At 34.1% G+C, this 13,576-nt stretch overlaps 1 protein-coding gene across 1 annotated transcript in view; it reads right to left on the bottom strand.

The window, feature by feature from the left end:
* The window catches only part of ANO2 (anoctamin 2), a 176,394-nt gene that overhangs the window by 124,704 nt on the left and 38,114 nt on the right, over positions 1–13,576 (bottom strand). The window contains exons 5-10 of the mRNA XM_057426156.1: positions 13,254–13,405; positions 11,949–12,003; positions 11,028–11,076; positions 7,989–8,044; positions 7,696–7,737; positions 2,292–2,356 (exon numbers count right to left, since the gene is read on the bottom strand). Of these exons, the coding sequence (XP_057282139.1) occupies positions 2,292–2,356; positions 7,696–7,737; positions 7,989–8,044; positions 11,028–11,076; positions 11,949–12,003; positions 13,254–13,405 (419 nt within the window). The remainder of the gene's footprint in view (positions 1–2,291; positions 2,357–7,695; positions 7,738–7,988; positions 8,045–11,027; positions 11,077–11,948; positions 12,004–13,253; positions 13,406–13,576) is intronic.

Raw genomic sequence — 13,576 nt, forward strand, 5'->3', positions numbered from 1 at the left:
GAACTGCCAGTGAATATCACGATGGTACTTTATTTGGTTTTATGTTACTAAAAAGTCAAAAATAGTCTAAGATTGGCTATGCAGTCAGCATTCCCTCAGGATATCAGATAATAGAAAAGACCTCACAAAATCCTAGGTCTGGGCCAAGAGTGAGCATAAGAAATAACGTGATTCCTAGCTTTGGTGTACAATCGCTTGGAAACTCGGAACAATAGTATTGCCAGAAGCAAGGTATTGAAGCACCAGGCATGATTTATAACAATTCTACAGTGCCATACCTGGTCTTCCAGCATAGGAACTTCAGTTGAAGAATGACTTTCAATGTGCATTCTGACAATATAGATGAAACAGGAATAGTTTAAAAGATTTACACTGTTTTGCAAGCTGTACTAAAAATTAGACTACAACATCTAATTAGTTTGGGGTTGTGAATATCATTTAAGTAACATACTTCAACAGAATTAACATATTTGAAAACATCAGTCAAAACAGGCTTTGAGTATAAGGCAAAATAAATGCTGCTTCTGTCCATTAAAGTCTGAATATAGACATGTTAAGTTACACAGTCTACATACTGAAGGAAAAAGTTGAGTATAATCTGATCAATCTAAGAAGGGTCACAGTAAATTATCAAATTCCACAAAGTGTTGATGTTTGCCAAGGGAATAAGAATCCACACTGAGACTGAGTTCTGATACCCCCCATGGTACAGAAGTGCAAAAACCTATTCCAGTTGCAGAAAGAAAAAGGTGGTAATTCTTCAGGTATATGTACTCTAAAGCTCCAACATTACCCAGAAAATAAAAAACACATTTATTTTAGTGGTAACAATCAAACTTACAGTCAAGCAAAGTACGGAAGATAAAAGCAAGAAAAATAATCTCTGAGAACAGAGAATCAATTGCACATGTCTGGTCCTTCTTTTTTCTCACAGAAGTTTAAACCACAGAATTTCTATGAAATCATATCAGTATAGTGCAACATTATAATGGAGACAGCAAAATACAAATTAAGATGGAGTGTAAGCAGATGTACCTCTATTTTTAATTCAGCTGAGCTGTCAGGTCTGGTAGAACTTGAGAATTCCTCTAGACAGTCAGTTTAACTTAATATTTATATTACTTACTAAGAACATGCCAAGTGGTGTATTCTTCTTATGAGTTTACCTAGTCCTATACAGTAGCCTGGCTTGGAATAACTGTTTTTCAAAATGTATATAAATTCTGCACAAAAATGAAAGAAAAAAAGAGGAAATTTCAAAGCCTTGCAGAACCTCAGTAAGATTTGATGGTCTCATGACCATTTGCCAATTTGAAACATCTCTCTTCCAATAAAAAGCAATTCTGCTCATGTTACAAGTTAATAGTTAAATCTTTGAAAAAACTATCTGCAGTATTTAAACTTTAATTCAAAATACAATAAATACATTTTATGAAGATTATTGAATATCCATATTACTTACACCAGGTAATTACTTAGGGGTAGACCATATAATAAAAGCCAGTTGAAGTTTGACTATTACTAAGATAAGTACTAACACATCATCTTTCTTGTGTATACAGATTATCCAGAAATATTTATTTCTATTGTTTATTTGTTAATATCATAGTTTGTTCATTACTAGACAGATATGTTATGTAAGAATATTTCATGTCAGCACTTTCCACAAACATTTACTTTACTCAGTATTTATAGTATACAACAAAAATTGTTTTGTTTTGGTTTGACTTTCTTGTAGAGATATTATGGAAATTCCTTAAAAAGCATCATGGTTTTGTCCTATTTTAAGCCCGGATTCTGTGTTTGTATAGTTGATATTCAAGATATACAAAAAAACCCACAGGGAACACATACGGATGATTAAAACTTGTAAAACCAGGAGTAAAAAAAAACCAAACAAACAGTATCAAATACATTCACACTGATTCATGATGTGAACACCAGATTCTAATTATTCACCAGACATTGTGAATATACTCTCAAAAAAACTTTAAATCATCAATGTAAATGGAAATTCCTCTTTTCTGTAGGGAATAATACTTAAAAAAAAAAAAATCTAAACTATGACATTCTTCCAGGAATAACACCATACAAAATCAAAGATACATTATTGTTTAGTGCATTTTTGTTACAGTAAATTATCATTAGAGCTACAGAAAAACAGTGAGAACATTATTTTTAATGCTCTGACTAATCCAAGATCTCATTTGCTGAAGTAACTGGAAGGAAGTTAATTAATCTGCATCAGCTGAGAACCAGGTCCCTTAATGTTTTGTGCAAGTCTGTATTACCTTATGAGGTCAATAGGCTGAAACTTGTAAAATACTCCATATCTCGCCCATTCTCGATAAAGTAACTAAAAAACAAACAAACAAAACAGAAAATGAACTTTAAAAAAGTAATCCCATCTGTTTTTACAAACATCTTTTAAGAGTTAAAAATATACACACTGAAAAAAAGAAGTTTCCCATACTTCAATAAATACTTCTAAGTACTTTTTTCAGACAGTTATGGAAGACTCCAACCAAGTCAGCAATGCAAGTATGGTGAACAAACATCTTTCTCCATATGCCTACCCCCTCCCCACCACATTTATTAGATAGTGATGTTAAGTAGAATGCTCAAAAGAAAACACAAAAGACGCTGTAGTCTTATGGAAATCATTGGGAAAATGCTAGAACTTATCCTCCTTGCAGAGTGAAATTCTTCTATTATACTATCTATTTAATGTCTGAAATTACACCTTAGGTAAGTACTGACCAGTGTTTCCAGGGCCAAGGTGAAGAGAACTGAGGTAAGTGTTAAAAACTGGTAAAACAGTATGTAAAAACATACCAAGAGGTAATTATGTCAAAATTAGTCTGCTCTTCTGCCCAGCTTCTGAGGCTACTATACCCAGTAGAGCCAAGACAAAAGCCCCTTCTCTCCCCACACTGCACATGGACAGACAAGTTCACATGTTTACTGTTGGAAATGCAAATTCACCCACAACTTACAGAAAGCTCAAAGAAAGGCATAGATACTATATAAACTTCTTATAAGGGGAGGAATCCAGTGGGAACAGTCAGGAATAAAAGGAAACATTTCAGGACCTATAGCACATTAACCACAATACACTAAAATGCAACACGCAAGGGACCCTGGATAGTCTTCCTTATTCCCTCTTCCACTGCTGTGATATAAGTGACACAACTTTGTTCATCAACTTCCAATTAAAAAAAAGGAAACCTGTGATACTGTTTTACAAAAGGCTGTGAAGGAAACTGATAATTACAGTGTGAAAGGCTGTTCTGAAATAAAAGCCAGCAGCTGAATAGAAATTACAATGTAATTAACAATGTGATAAAAGAGTACATCTTATAACTGTGTACGAATTTATTACTAATCCATTAGAAAGGACATGAAAAAATGAAGCTTTCCAGAATTATGTGAAGACCAAAGGAAGCTCAGAGGAGATGTCAGCATGATCTTTGTTTTAGATGAAAGTTCACCACATTTTATCTTCAGAGAAAAATAAAAATCAGGGCAGTCCTAAGCAAAAGAGTAAGATTTTGTGTGGAACCACCTGAGTTGTTCATATTCCTTTCAGTTTTATGTTATGAAAGGCCTGCAGACAGTCTAAGACAACATGCTCATTGAAAACTATTTCTTGAAGTACAGAGTGCACCAAAATATTAAACAAATAACCAGAATATGATAATAAATTACTAAATTACTCACATTATTATTTATAGATTATAATTTTGTATCACTCCAAAAGAAGGTGTCAAGCCTCTTGTTCCTCTTTTCAAGAAAGAAGTAAGGGGGTCCAGAAAAAGATCAGCATATGAGAGGTGAGGTTGGCTCCTTTAAAATAAGGCACATCATTCCTAATAAGAGTAGTGATGAAGCTGTGTTTTAAGAAAAAGCCTCTGCATTGAATATCTGCTGTCTCCAATAGATGACCTCATAGTTCAGTTCCAAACTTGCTGCGCGCACTAACTGATCGTCCCTCATCTGTCTCATGGAAATTCTAATTAATGTGAAGCAAGTAATTGCCGAGTGAATACCTTGGAGACTTCTGTTCTCCTGTAAACTTGGGATTGGACAATAAATTTTAAAGCTGCAAGGGAGGAAGACACAGAGCAAGAAACATGCACATGAATACACAGCCAGCAGGAGTTGGAGAGGATGTACGTATAGGTTTTGCAGTTACCAGTAGTTGTATCTGTCAGATGGTCCATTTTGACAGCTAGCAGCAATTCTACGCTACCTCATGAGGTTAACAGCGCAATTAAAATGTGTGGAGAAATTTCAGATACTGTAACTGCAGAGTTACCTTGACATATTTTGAGCTTTTCCTATCACATTTTTCTGCTGTTTATAATGCCTCTTCTCCTGCAGATGCTATGTGAAAGAACTAAATAAATATCAAGTGAGCAATTAAGACCTGGATCCAGCAAACGTTCACCCAACAAAGTACTGCTGGAAACTTCCTCGCAACTATTTAAGTGAACAAAGCTACGCCATTGCATATTCCTTAAAGATGCAGGATAAAGTATTTTCTGTTCATAGGTCAGGGGTAAACCCCACATTGCTGAAGCAACTGGGAATTTGACAATGAGATTGACAGAGTGTAGAGCCTTAGCTTTCAGAATATTGCTCTTACAGAGCACAGTATTGCAAAGTGTTATACACTTGTGGAAAGAAATTATGAGACTACGTTTGATACTCTTTGGCTTCGACAGGAGTTGAAGAGGATTGCCCTGGTGGCCATATTGATATTTTCATATAATTGTGGTCACCTATTCGAAATCACCCCTTGCCATTACCCCACAACATTACCTAAAATTTTATTTATTTCCATAATAAATCATACTGATACATACATTCACTGAAATATGCAAAACAAGGAAGTTAAAGCTATTAAATTCTTAAAACCATTTAAAAGCTGTTTTGAATGTACCTACAAAATAGAATTTTAAGAGCAAAACCAAAGGTCTTTCTAAAATTGCAGTAAATTCAGGAACAGGTTGCTATGGGATTATGTCAGACTACAGGTTCACACGGAGTTATTCTGATTCTAAAAGCCATAACACCAAAGGTATTTTATAGCATTCACATGTGTTGCCCACACTAAGCCTCGGTTTCAATACTGCAATTTTAAAAGATTAAGCTTAATCTGGAAACTGGAATGTGCTTCCTTTCATGATATTGCTTAAATTGAAATGAATTCTAGGAAGAGTTCTGTAATATAGTATATTGTATTTTATCAGCTTCATTTAAAAGCAGCAATTTCTGTAAGTTTATAGCAACACTTTCCAATCTGCTCCTAATATTCTAGGGATATTGTTGTAGTATATGACAACAGTGTATTTCCCAGGTAAGTAACAAAGCCCTCATGTGTTTCTCAATGTCAAAAGTATTGCTAGCAATGCAGGGTTAAAAGTTGCCAGTGAGATAGAAGCTTAAAGAACACCAAGGCAGTGTTTATACTCATGGTGAGTTATTACCATGCTGCTGTGCAATAGCTTTCTTAAAAAAAAAAAAAAAAATCTAGAGCAGAAATTACACTAAAAGAAGGAAATTCCTTTTACTCCTTTACGCTAATCAACCATCTTAGGAAAAGAGTGGATTTCGTTGACTGCAGATTTCTAATTCTCATAGGATGTGACAAAAGTATTGTTTCACTGTGCATTTTTTCCAAGGAAATCCTAAAGAGGGTTAATAAGGATTAACTTTTTATATTATGAATTGGTACATAAATCTGAATTACTTGTGCTGCCTTATTGGCTTAAGCACCCTAGATGAGCTCAGTTAATAATTTTTCAGTCTTATGCAATAGACAATTAAAATGGAAGATACAGATAAGTTAAAATGGACAAAATAAAAATGGGCAAAGTAAGAAAAAAAAAAAAAAAAAAAGATCAAAAATGCCCCCCTTGCCTTTAAACTTGATCTGGTCTTTTCAGGAAATTAAACACTGAGACTATTAGATTCAGATAGAAAACAGATGATGTTATGCATAGAAATACTACAGCATATTCAGTGGCTAGGCAGCAGAGACATATGTGAATAATCAATGATGTATTTCTGGAAAGAAGCTTTTATGTTTTTAATACTTAACACTTCATAACTGAGCCTAATAGGCAGAATAAAAAGAAGGCAGCACAACACACAACTAGTAGGGTGAATATTTTTCCAGACACTAGCCCATTTAGGCCTTCTTCCACCATATTCCACAGCACTCAATCTTCCTTCATTGACTAATGGTCATTTACCTTTCTTCTCTTCAAATTTGCTAACCTTATAAGTCAGTAAACTATGTAGCTGATTGTTTCAGAGTCCATTACTGTATCAGTATTATCACTTACTCAGAGAAAATTCTGCAAGTGCAGAAAATTTCTTCATTAACAAACCATTCAAAGTAACAGACATAAATATACAAGTTTCTTTATAGGGTTTTTTTTCCAGCTTTGTCTCCTTTGCTTACAAGTTTCATATACCAAATTAAATTGTATGAAGCACACGAAGACATCTAGTGGCAGAATGCTAATGCTATTTACCAAAACTACAAAGAAGATATGCTTCATGTTTTTACTAACCCAGCACTGGAGAAATCAAATTCATTTGTATGACCTACGAACTCGGTCTTCATTTCAAATGCTCATATAACCATCATTTGTGGCAATTCTGCTCTTGAGAGCTGCACTTTTTGCCAAATTAATGACATTTTCTTACCTCTCCATCAAGCATCAAATGGCACGTACCAACATATAATACTGCTGAGTTAAAAACATGCATGAAATAACTTAAGGTCACCAAGAATATATGCAATTTAATTTCTGTTATAGTAAATATCTTAGGCATCCAAACACTCTATTTTTCTTTGCTGTTTTCTCCCCCACACCCCTTTCTATTCCCACACTTTTCATTTCCTACCATTCATATATCAAGGGAAAAGAAGAACAAGAGCAAACATTAGAGAACAATATGGAATGGATCTTAATGGACTACAGTAATTCTGTACATTTCTAATAGTAAGCATATGTAACAAAACCAGTCTGACTTCATATAGTCTTTGATTATGCATCCGTTTCTCTTGTGGAGAGTGTTGGTGGGTGATATATTTCCAAAAGTCTTTTGATAGCTAGAAACTTTTTACATGCAAAATAATTGAAAGCAGATTTTATAGACATTGCATGTAATTTAATTGAATGCACAATCATATAAAAAATACAACCACGGTTTAATCTAGTAACCATTGTTCTATAGTACCATCTGGTTATGGAAAGAAAATAACCATCTAAGTTATTTAACAACTTTTGCTTCCTGAGATACTGAAAAATCTTGTCCATGCATGCGTAGGGAAACCTGAAGCATTTCAAGATGTAAATATCAAATTAAATTCACTGAAGTACTTCATAAGAAGACTTTATAAAAAGTCTTGCGACATACCTTTTACACACAGAAATACAGGAAAATAAACATTGCAAAAAATATATGCATCTGTAAAAAAAGCTACTTGATTGAACACTAGTTAATACTTTTAGCAACATTTAATAACATTTATAACATTTAATAACGTAATATTCAGGATAATAATATAAAATTGCATTTTATAACATTTAATAACGACTTTAATAACATTTAGGAGATGAATTCATGTTTGTCACATTAAATCTAATATGAAATTAATTTTTCACAATATTTTACCTTTCTTTCATTCATGCAATCATTTTGGCCTTCATATTCACCCTGTAGAAAGAAAATGCTTTAGTAAATGATGTAAAGACAGATCAAATTCAATAAAAGATTGCTCAGCTGTTCCTATATTTTTGATTTCACTTTCAGGTCACAACTTGAAATAAGTACTTACATGTAAGAGATTTCATGTTAAAATCACACATTTGGAATATATTACTGTTGTCACAGACAATAAACATTGATCTCTCTGTAATATTGAGTAATACTATCAGAGAACTATATTTTTGATAGTATATACGTACATCATGAAGTGGATATGCTGCATCATAAACATTGTTTGCTATTAATGTCCCAATACCTGAAAGAAAATAAATTAACATGGTCAACAGCTAGGCATAGGTAAACAGAAAAAAATATTACAGATTTCATTTAATGACATTACAAAGGGAACTGAGCTTGATTACTGAAACAGTCAAAATCATGTCAAGATGAGCATATACAAACCTGACTATGGAAAAATTGTTTTCAAAGGGTCATTTCCATATAGTGCTTTTTCTTGACTGAATTAGTATTTTACAAAGGCCCTTTTGACCACTTTATTACCTTGATAGCAGAGGCATGTGGCTGAGGAGGAAAGCACCTGGGAAGTCCTTCTTGAAGATTGACAGTGATCAGAACCATGGATCCCCACAGACATACCACCACAAAAATGAACAAAAAACTCACTTTTGCAAGGAAATTTGTGATTGAAGAAACTTTTATTTTCTATTGACTATTATTAGATCAGGTCTCATTTTCACTGAACCAAGTACTGGGTTTTCTACCCTTCCTCATATCAACACATAAGGCCATCCTTCTGGGTTTGAAGCAACTCCTGTTTGTAGGAGCTATATCAGTTTGTGCTCACCAAGTCAACAGTTATGCTGAAATCCTGGATGCACAAGGACAGACTGCTGAGTCCTAAAGATTGCAAACAGGAATTCTGGTGAAAGATACAGGAAGATACAGAGACATGGCACTATTCATTGACTGCTTACTTTCAGGGCTTAAACAACCGAATCCCCAAGGTAACTACTACAGCACCTACAGACATACACAAGATCACTATTGGCTCTCACTACCTACGAATCTTACAGCCATTCTGTCTTCAGTCTCTGTAGGTGAAAGCAGTTGTTCCATAAGATGACAATTAAAGCTAAGATTAGTAGTTTATTCCAGACTTTCAATGCCCAGTAAAAAGTACCTAGCTAGCTTGTCTTCAGGGATGAAAAAAATCCACAGTCAAATTAGGCAACCATCATTCTGAAATGTTTTGAAAAAAAAAACCTTGGTCAGAGATGCTAGATAGGCATTGCCAACAAATTTCTTCCTTGGTACAAAGAGAAAGAACTTACCAATACATGCATTAATAGAATTGGGAAATCTTCATGTTTGTATAATGTCAAGTCTTCTACTGAAAGAGTTCCATGTTTGGAAAGTTTTCAGTGGTTCAGAGACTTGCTAAAAGAAAATATGCCTTCCTTGTACAATGTCATAGAAGTTGAATCAGATTCAGCCTTACATAGGTGTAAAAATCAATGAGGAAATGATTTAAGTGTTATTTTCCTCCTACTATAATATGAATCATACTTTTATGGAAATCAAAGACTGCTATAAGTATTTCCATTACCACTGTCCCACTTCCTCTGCAAAATAATCAGTGGGATCTTAAAAAAAATCCAAACAAAAAAAGCTTAAAGACATCTTTTGAACCACTTATGATGAGTAGTTTTAAGTCTTAAGACCAGTGAGATAGAAAACCTAAGCAACATATGAAGAACAGGACTTTTGGGGGAGAATCTCAGAAGACCAAAATAATTAGTGAATTTATGTCAAACATGACGCATAATCGTGTTTTGACTATGAGACAGAAAGATAACAAGGATGGGAAGGTTGAAATATTTGCTTCATGTCAAATGGGATCTTGAGCTGACCAGAGCTTGAAGTGGATCAGCCTGTATTTTCAACTTGGAGTGTCAAAAAAGCATGAAAAATCACTAGTAGTGTTCTAATGATGGCTTTTATTACACTATAAACCAGAACAACATATTAATATAGAAAAATATTTGAAGAGGCAAAGACAACCCCATTGATAAAGTGCTCTTTCCCTTCCTGCTGTGTCCTTATAGGACAGATCGCTTCTTTCAAGCTTTCTCTCAGCCCAATAACTTACAAAGTCTTAAGAGTTTCAATGGGTTCAACACATTCTCTCTGAATCTCTTGGGAAAGTGTCAGCTCTGGTGGCTGTCTTTTACATCAACAGGCTTAGTGTCCCTGCTGCACTTCAGGCTTCTTGTTTTATAACCTTTACAATACCTTGTCTCTAAAATCCTGCACTCAGAAACATCTGCTTGCATAGGCTCCACAGCTCCCAAAGAAAGCATGGTCTCTCTAGTCACAAAAAGGGTTCTCTGGAAATAAAGTAGCATTCCCCCCTAGTGCCCCCCCCGAGCCTTTGAGAAGAACAAAACATAGAAACACACAACATAGAAAAACACCAGCTGAATAATGGTTTAGAAATTAAGAATGCCGTACATTTTCTCAACCATCTTTTCAGGTTTTTACTGAATACTACTCTTTTCAAGTACATTACCCTAGGACATTGTGAGCTGCACATAAGAGGTCAAGCTCACAAAAGGACTTCCAGAAAACATGCCAGACAAGGAGTACTATCATTTCTTTGCCATCAGGGAGATACGTGTCATCCATCACAGCGGGTGAAAGAAAAAAGGTAGAGAAGAGAGAATAAACACAGCTGCATGTGTTCTGAACCTCAAGAAAACAAAAGCTCCACATATTTCAGGGTTATCTCAAAAGTATCACTCAGAATCTTCTCAATAGTCATAGTCAAGTCATATATTTCACTATGCAGTTCATGGATAATTTTTTTAAGGCAGCAGTGGTAAAAATAACCTGAAAAGATGTGTTATTATATTAAAATGGCAAGAAAAATCTGCTTCTGGAAGAAATAATACCACATATTGTAGCTGACATCTGAATTTTCAAAAGCAGATCATATAATAATCAAATCAAATTTTATAACAACTCATGAAGTGCAAGTTACGTGCCTGATCCTGCACCTGTAGAAATGAAAAGCAAGCTCCCATTACCATGTCCTATCCCAAACATGGTAGAAAAGTTTGAATCTAGTCTTCAGAAAAAGCATTTGTTTCCATCTCTATGTTTTTTTGTGAAAATGTTTCAGCATACTTCTGTCCTCTGCTAGAAAAATAAATATTCTGTGAGATACCTAAACAATTCCTTTCAAAACAACATGTATAATTATCTTCCCTCCTCCTTACCCATGCTGTTTCTTGACTTTGAGGATGTGCGCTTCAAAATTTCACGTACCTGTGCAAAAGAACAGTGATATATCACACAAATCATCTTTTATCATTATTATCATCATGGCAGTAGCAATAAAACAAAACTTTAAAATAAGAAGCTTCTGTGGAGTTCATTTGCATATATGTTTAAATCGTACATTTCACTCATATAAATGCATGACTTGAGGCTGCTAGATAACACTTGACAACATTATGCCAAGGCTTAATAGTGGATTACTCCTCTAACATTTATAGGATAAATCCTGCTTTGTCACATCCTTAAAATACTATGTGAAACATAAAGAATTCAGGTAAAATGAGAATTTTACATTGTAAAAAATATTACAACAATATCAGACTTTGGAAAAAAAACACATCTAGCTTTCACAGGTGGAAGTATAACATCAAGACTCATAAAGTGATCCATGAGTATGCTGTATCTATGAAACTCAAGTGTGTATGGATGAAGATAGATAACTTGTTCTTGTTGGCATTGCTTATGCAGAAAGAAATCTTGCATTTCCAGCCTGTTGGATCTTAGGAACATGATGCAAGGTTTCTCACCAAAGACTGCTGGAGTTAGGAAGTTAGTATAGATTCCAGAGGAGGTCCTTTTATGGAATAAAATCCAATTAAAGATTAGGAAACAGAGTTTAATAACACCTCTGAACAATGGAAAGGAGTCAGTAGCAGTGTTCTCTACAGAGCACCTCCTACTCCTAGACCACTGGGCAGCTTCAGAAGGGTATTTTTATGTAATTCTGACTGCCTCGTGTTTTGCAGGTACAGAGAAATGCATAAACTGATGAAATTAACAAAGTATTTACCAATACTCACTATTAAAGTAAATCCCATTCAGCACCAAAAATGAATGATATGTTACTTTTGTTTACTTACTATTCGGCTGCGGGTAGCATTGTCGAAAAACGTGTCTTTCTCTTTAATGTTATACCTAACACATTGAGAGAGAAAAAAAAAACACCTTACTTTTTCAGATGTGGTAGTAAAACCTAAAGATGACATATAAGATTGTTATTTAGAATTCCTTTAGAAACTACAGCAAGTAAGAAAAACAGATGCTTAAAAAAAATATAGATGAAATAGTACAGCATAATACACTGTGTTATTTAAGGCCTAGTCATTCAGAGTTCTCCCTGGATTGAAATGATGGTGGGCACAGAAATGCAAAAATATTAACAAACAAACGTAAAATGCCTTTCATGTAAGGAGAGCTTGTACATTGTTTACACAATATGACCTTTTAATCTTTTCCTTATAACACACCCTCTACACTCTTAACATTCTAAGGTTAAGTTATTAGGTTTCAACTAGCCTAATGCAGATGTCATTACTTTTTTCCAGGCGACTAACCAGTCAGCATTTTACTTGCTTTCAAACAACCATTCCATTGGAATTATGCATTCCCTTAAATTTTAAAATCATCATATGTGGAATTAGCTTCAGTTTATTCCCCTTAATAAATTTGACTTGTATTCAGTATTAATTAAAATTGTCAGAGAGGACAATAAATGATATGGTGGTTCATTATATTTATTACAAAATTTTATTTATCAGACATAAATACAAGGAGACACCCATGAGGAGAAAAGGAGTGTTTCATGTCAAAATGGGCCCAGAAGTATTATTCTGAGTGAAAGGCCAGGTGTCAAGAATTTCTTACCTTCATATTATTAGCAAGTTTCAATTACTATAATAAATCTACGAAGAGGAAAATTATTATCAGATTTCTACTAGCTCTTTCTTTTTTTCAATTCAAAGCGGTAATGTTCTTAACCAAATAATCAGGATTTTGATGGTAAGATTTTTACAGTTCAAGTTAAAAACATAAATATTTTATCTGTTGCACTTCTGTTATCCAGCAGAAGGAACTAAAACACTGGCAGAAAGTCTCTGCAACTTAGATTTCTGCTAATTCACTGAAACTGAATTATGTGCTGATGCATGTACATTTACTTTAGATCTATTTGGCATTCAATAAATTTAACTTTATGCAGACATATGCTTTCATCACTTGGAAATATTATCCAGAAATAATCTGGCAACTTGGATATTTCCTCAGGATTTCCAGAAATACTCAATAAATTTCTGTATTTTGATTAAAATAATGATGGAAAAAAATGACAACACTAAAATGATAAGTTACAGCTCTATTCATTGCTCATCACAATTTAAAATACTCACAAATATAATTTCTCTCTGGAAAATGGGTAAAACAGGTTTTTCATGTTGGTATTTCCTTGTTGTGGGACCTGGGGTTGCAGAGGTTCAGTCAATTTGCACCATATCTCATTAAACTTTTTGAGTATTCCCCCTTCTTCTGTGATTTCATACATCTGAATAAATAAAATATCGTACATTAGCATGTCAAAAAATTCATTTAAAAAAAGATAGAATTCGCTATACACATTTAAATCTGTAATTAAAATAAGCACCTCCTCTGAACATATAGTCCCCTATAAAAGCAAGAACCTGAATCCATATGGGTTTCCATTCCAAAAAGTTCT

The sequence above is a fragment of the Pezoporus wallicus genome, unplaced genomic scaffold (assembly GCF_028554395.1).
Source record: "Pezoporus wallicus isolate ANWC-B61680 ecotype Strahan unplaced genomic scaffold, APGP_CSIRO_Pwel_v1 scaffold_3294, whole genome shotgun sequence".
NCBI classification, from domain to species: Eukaryota; Metazoa; Chordata; class Aves; order Psittaciformes; family Psittacidae; genus Pezoporus; species Pezoporus wallicus.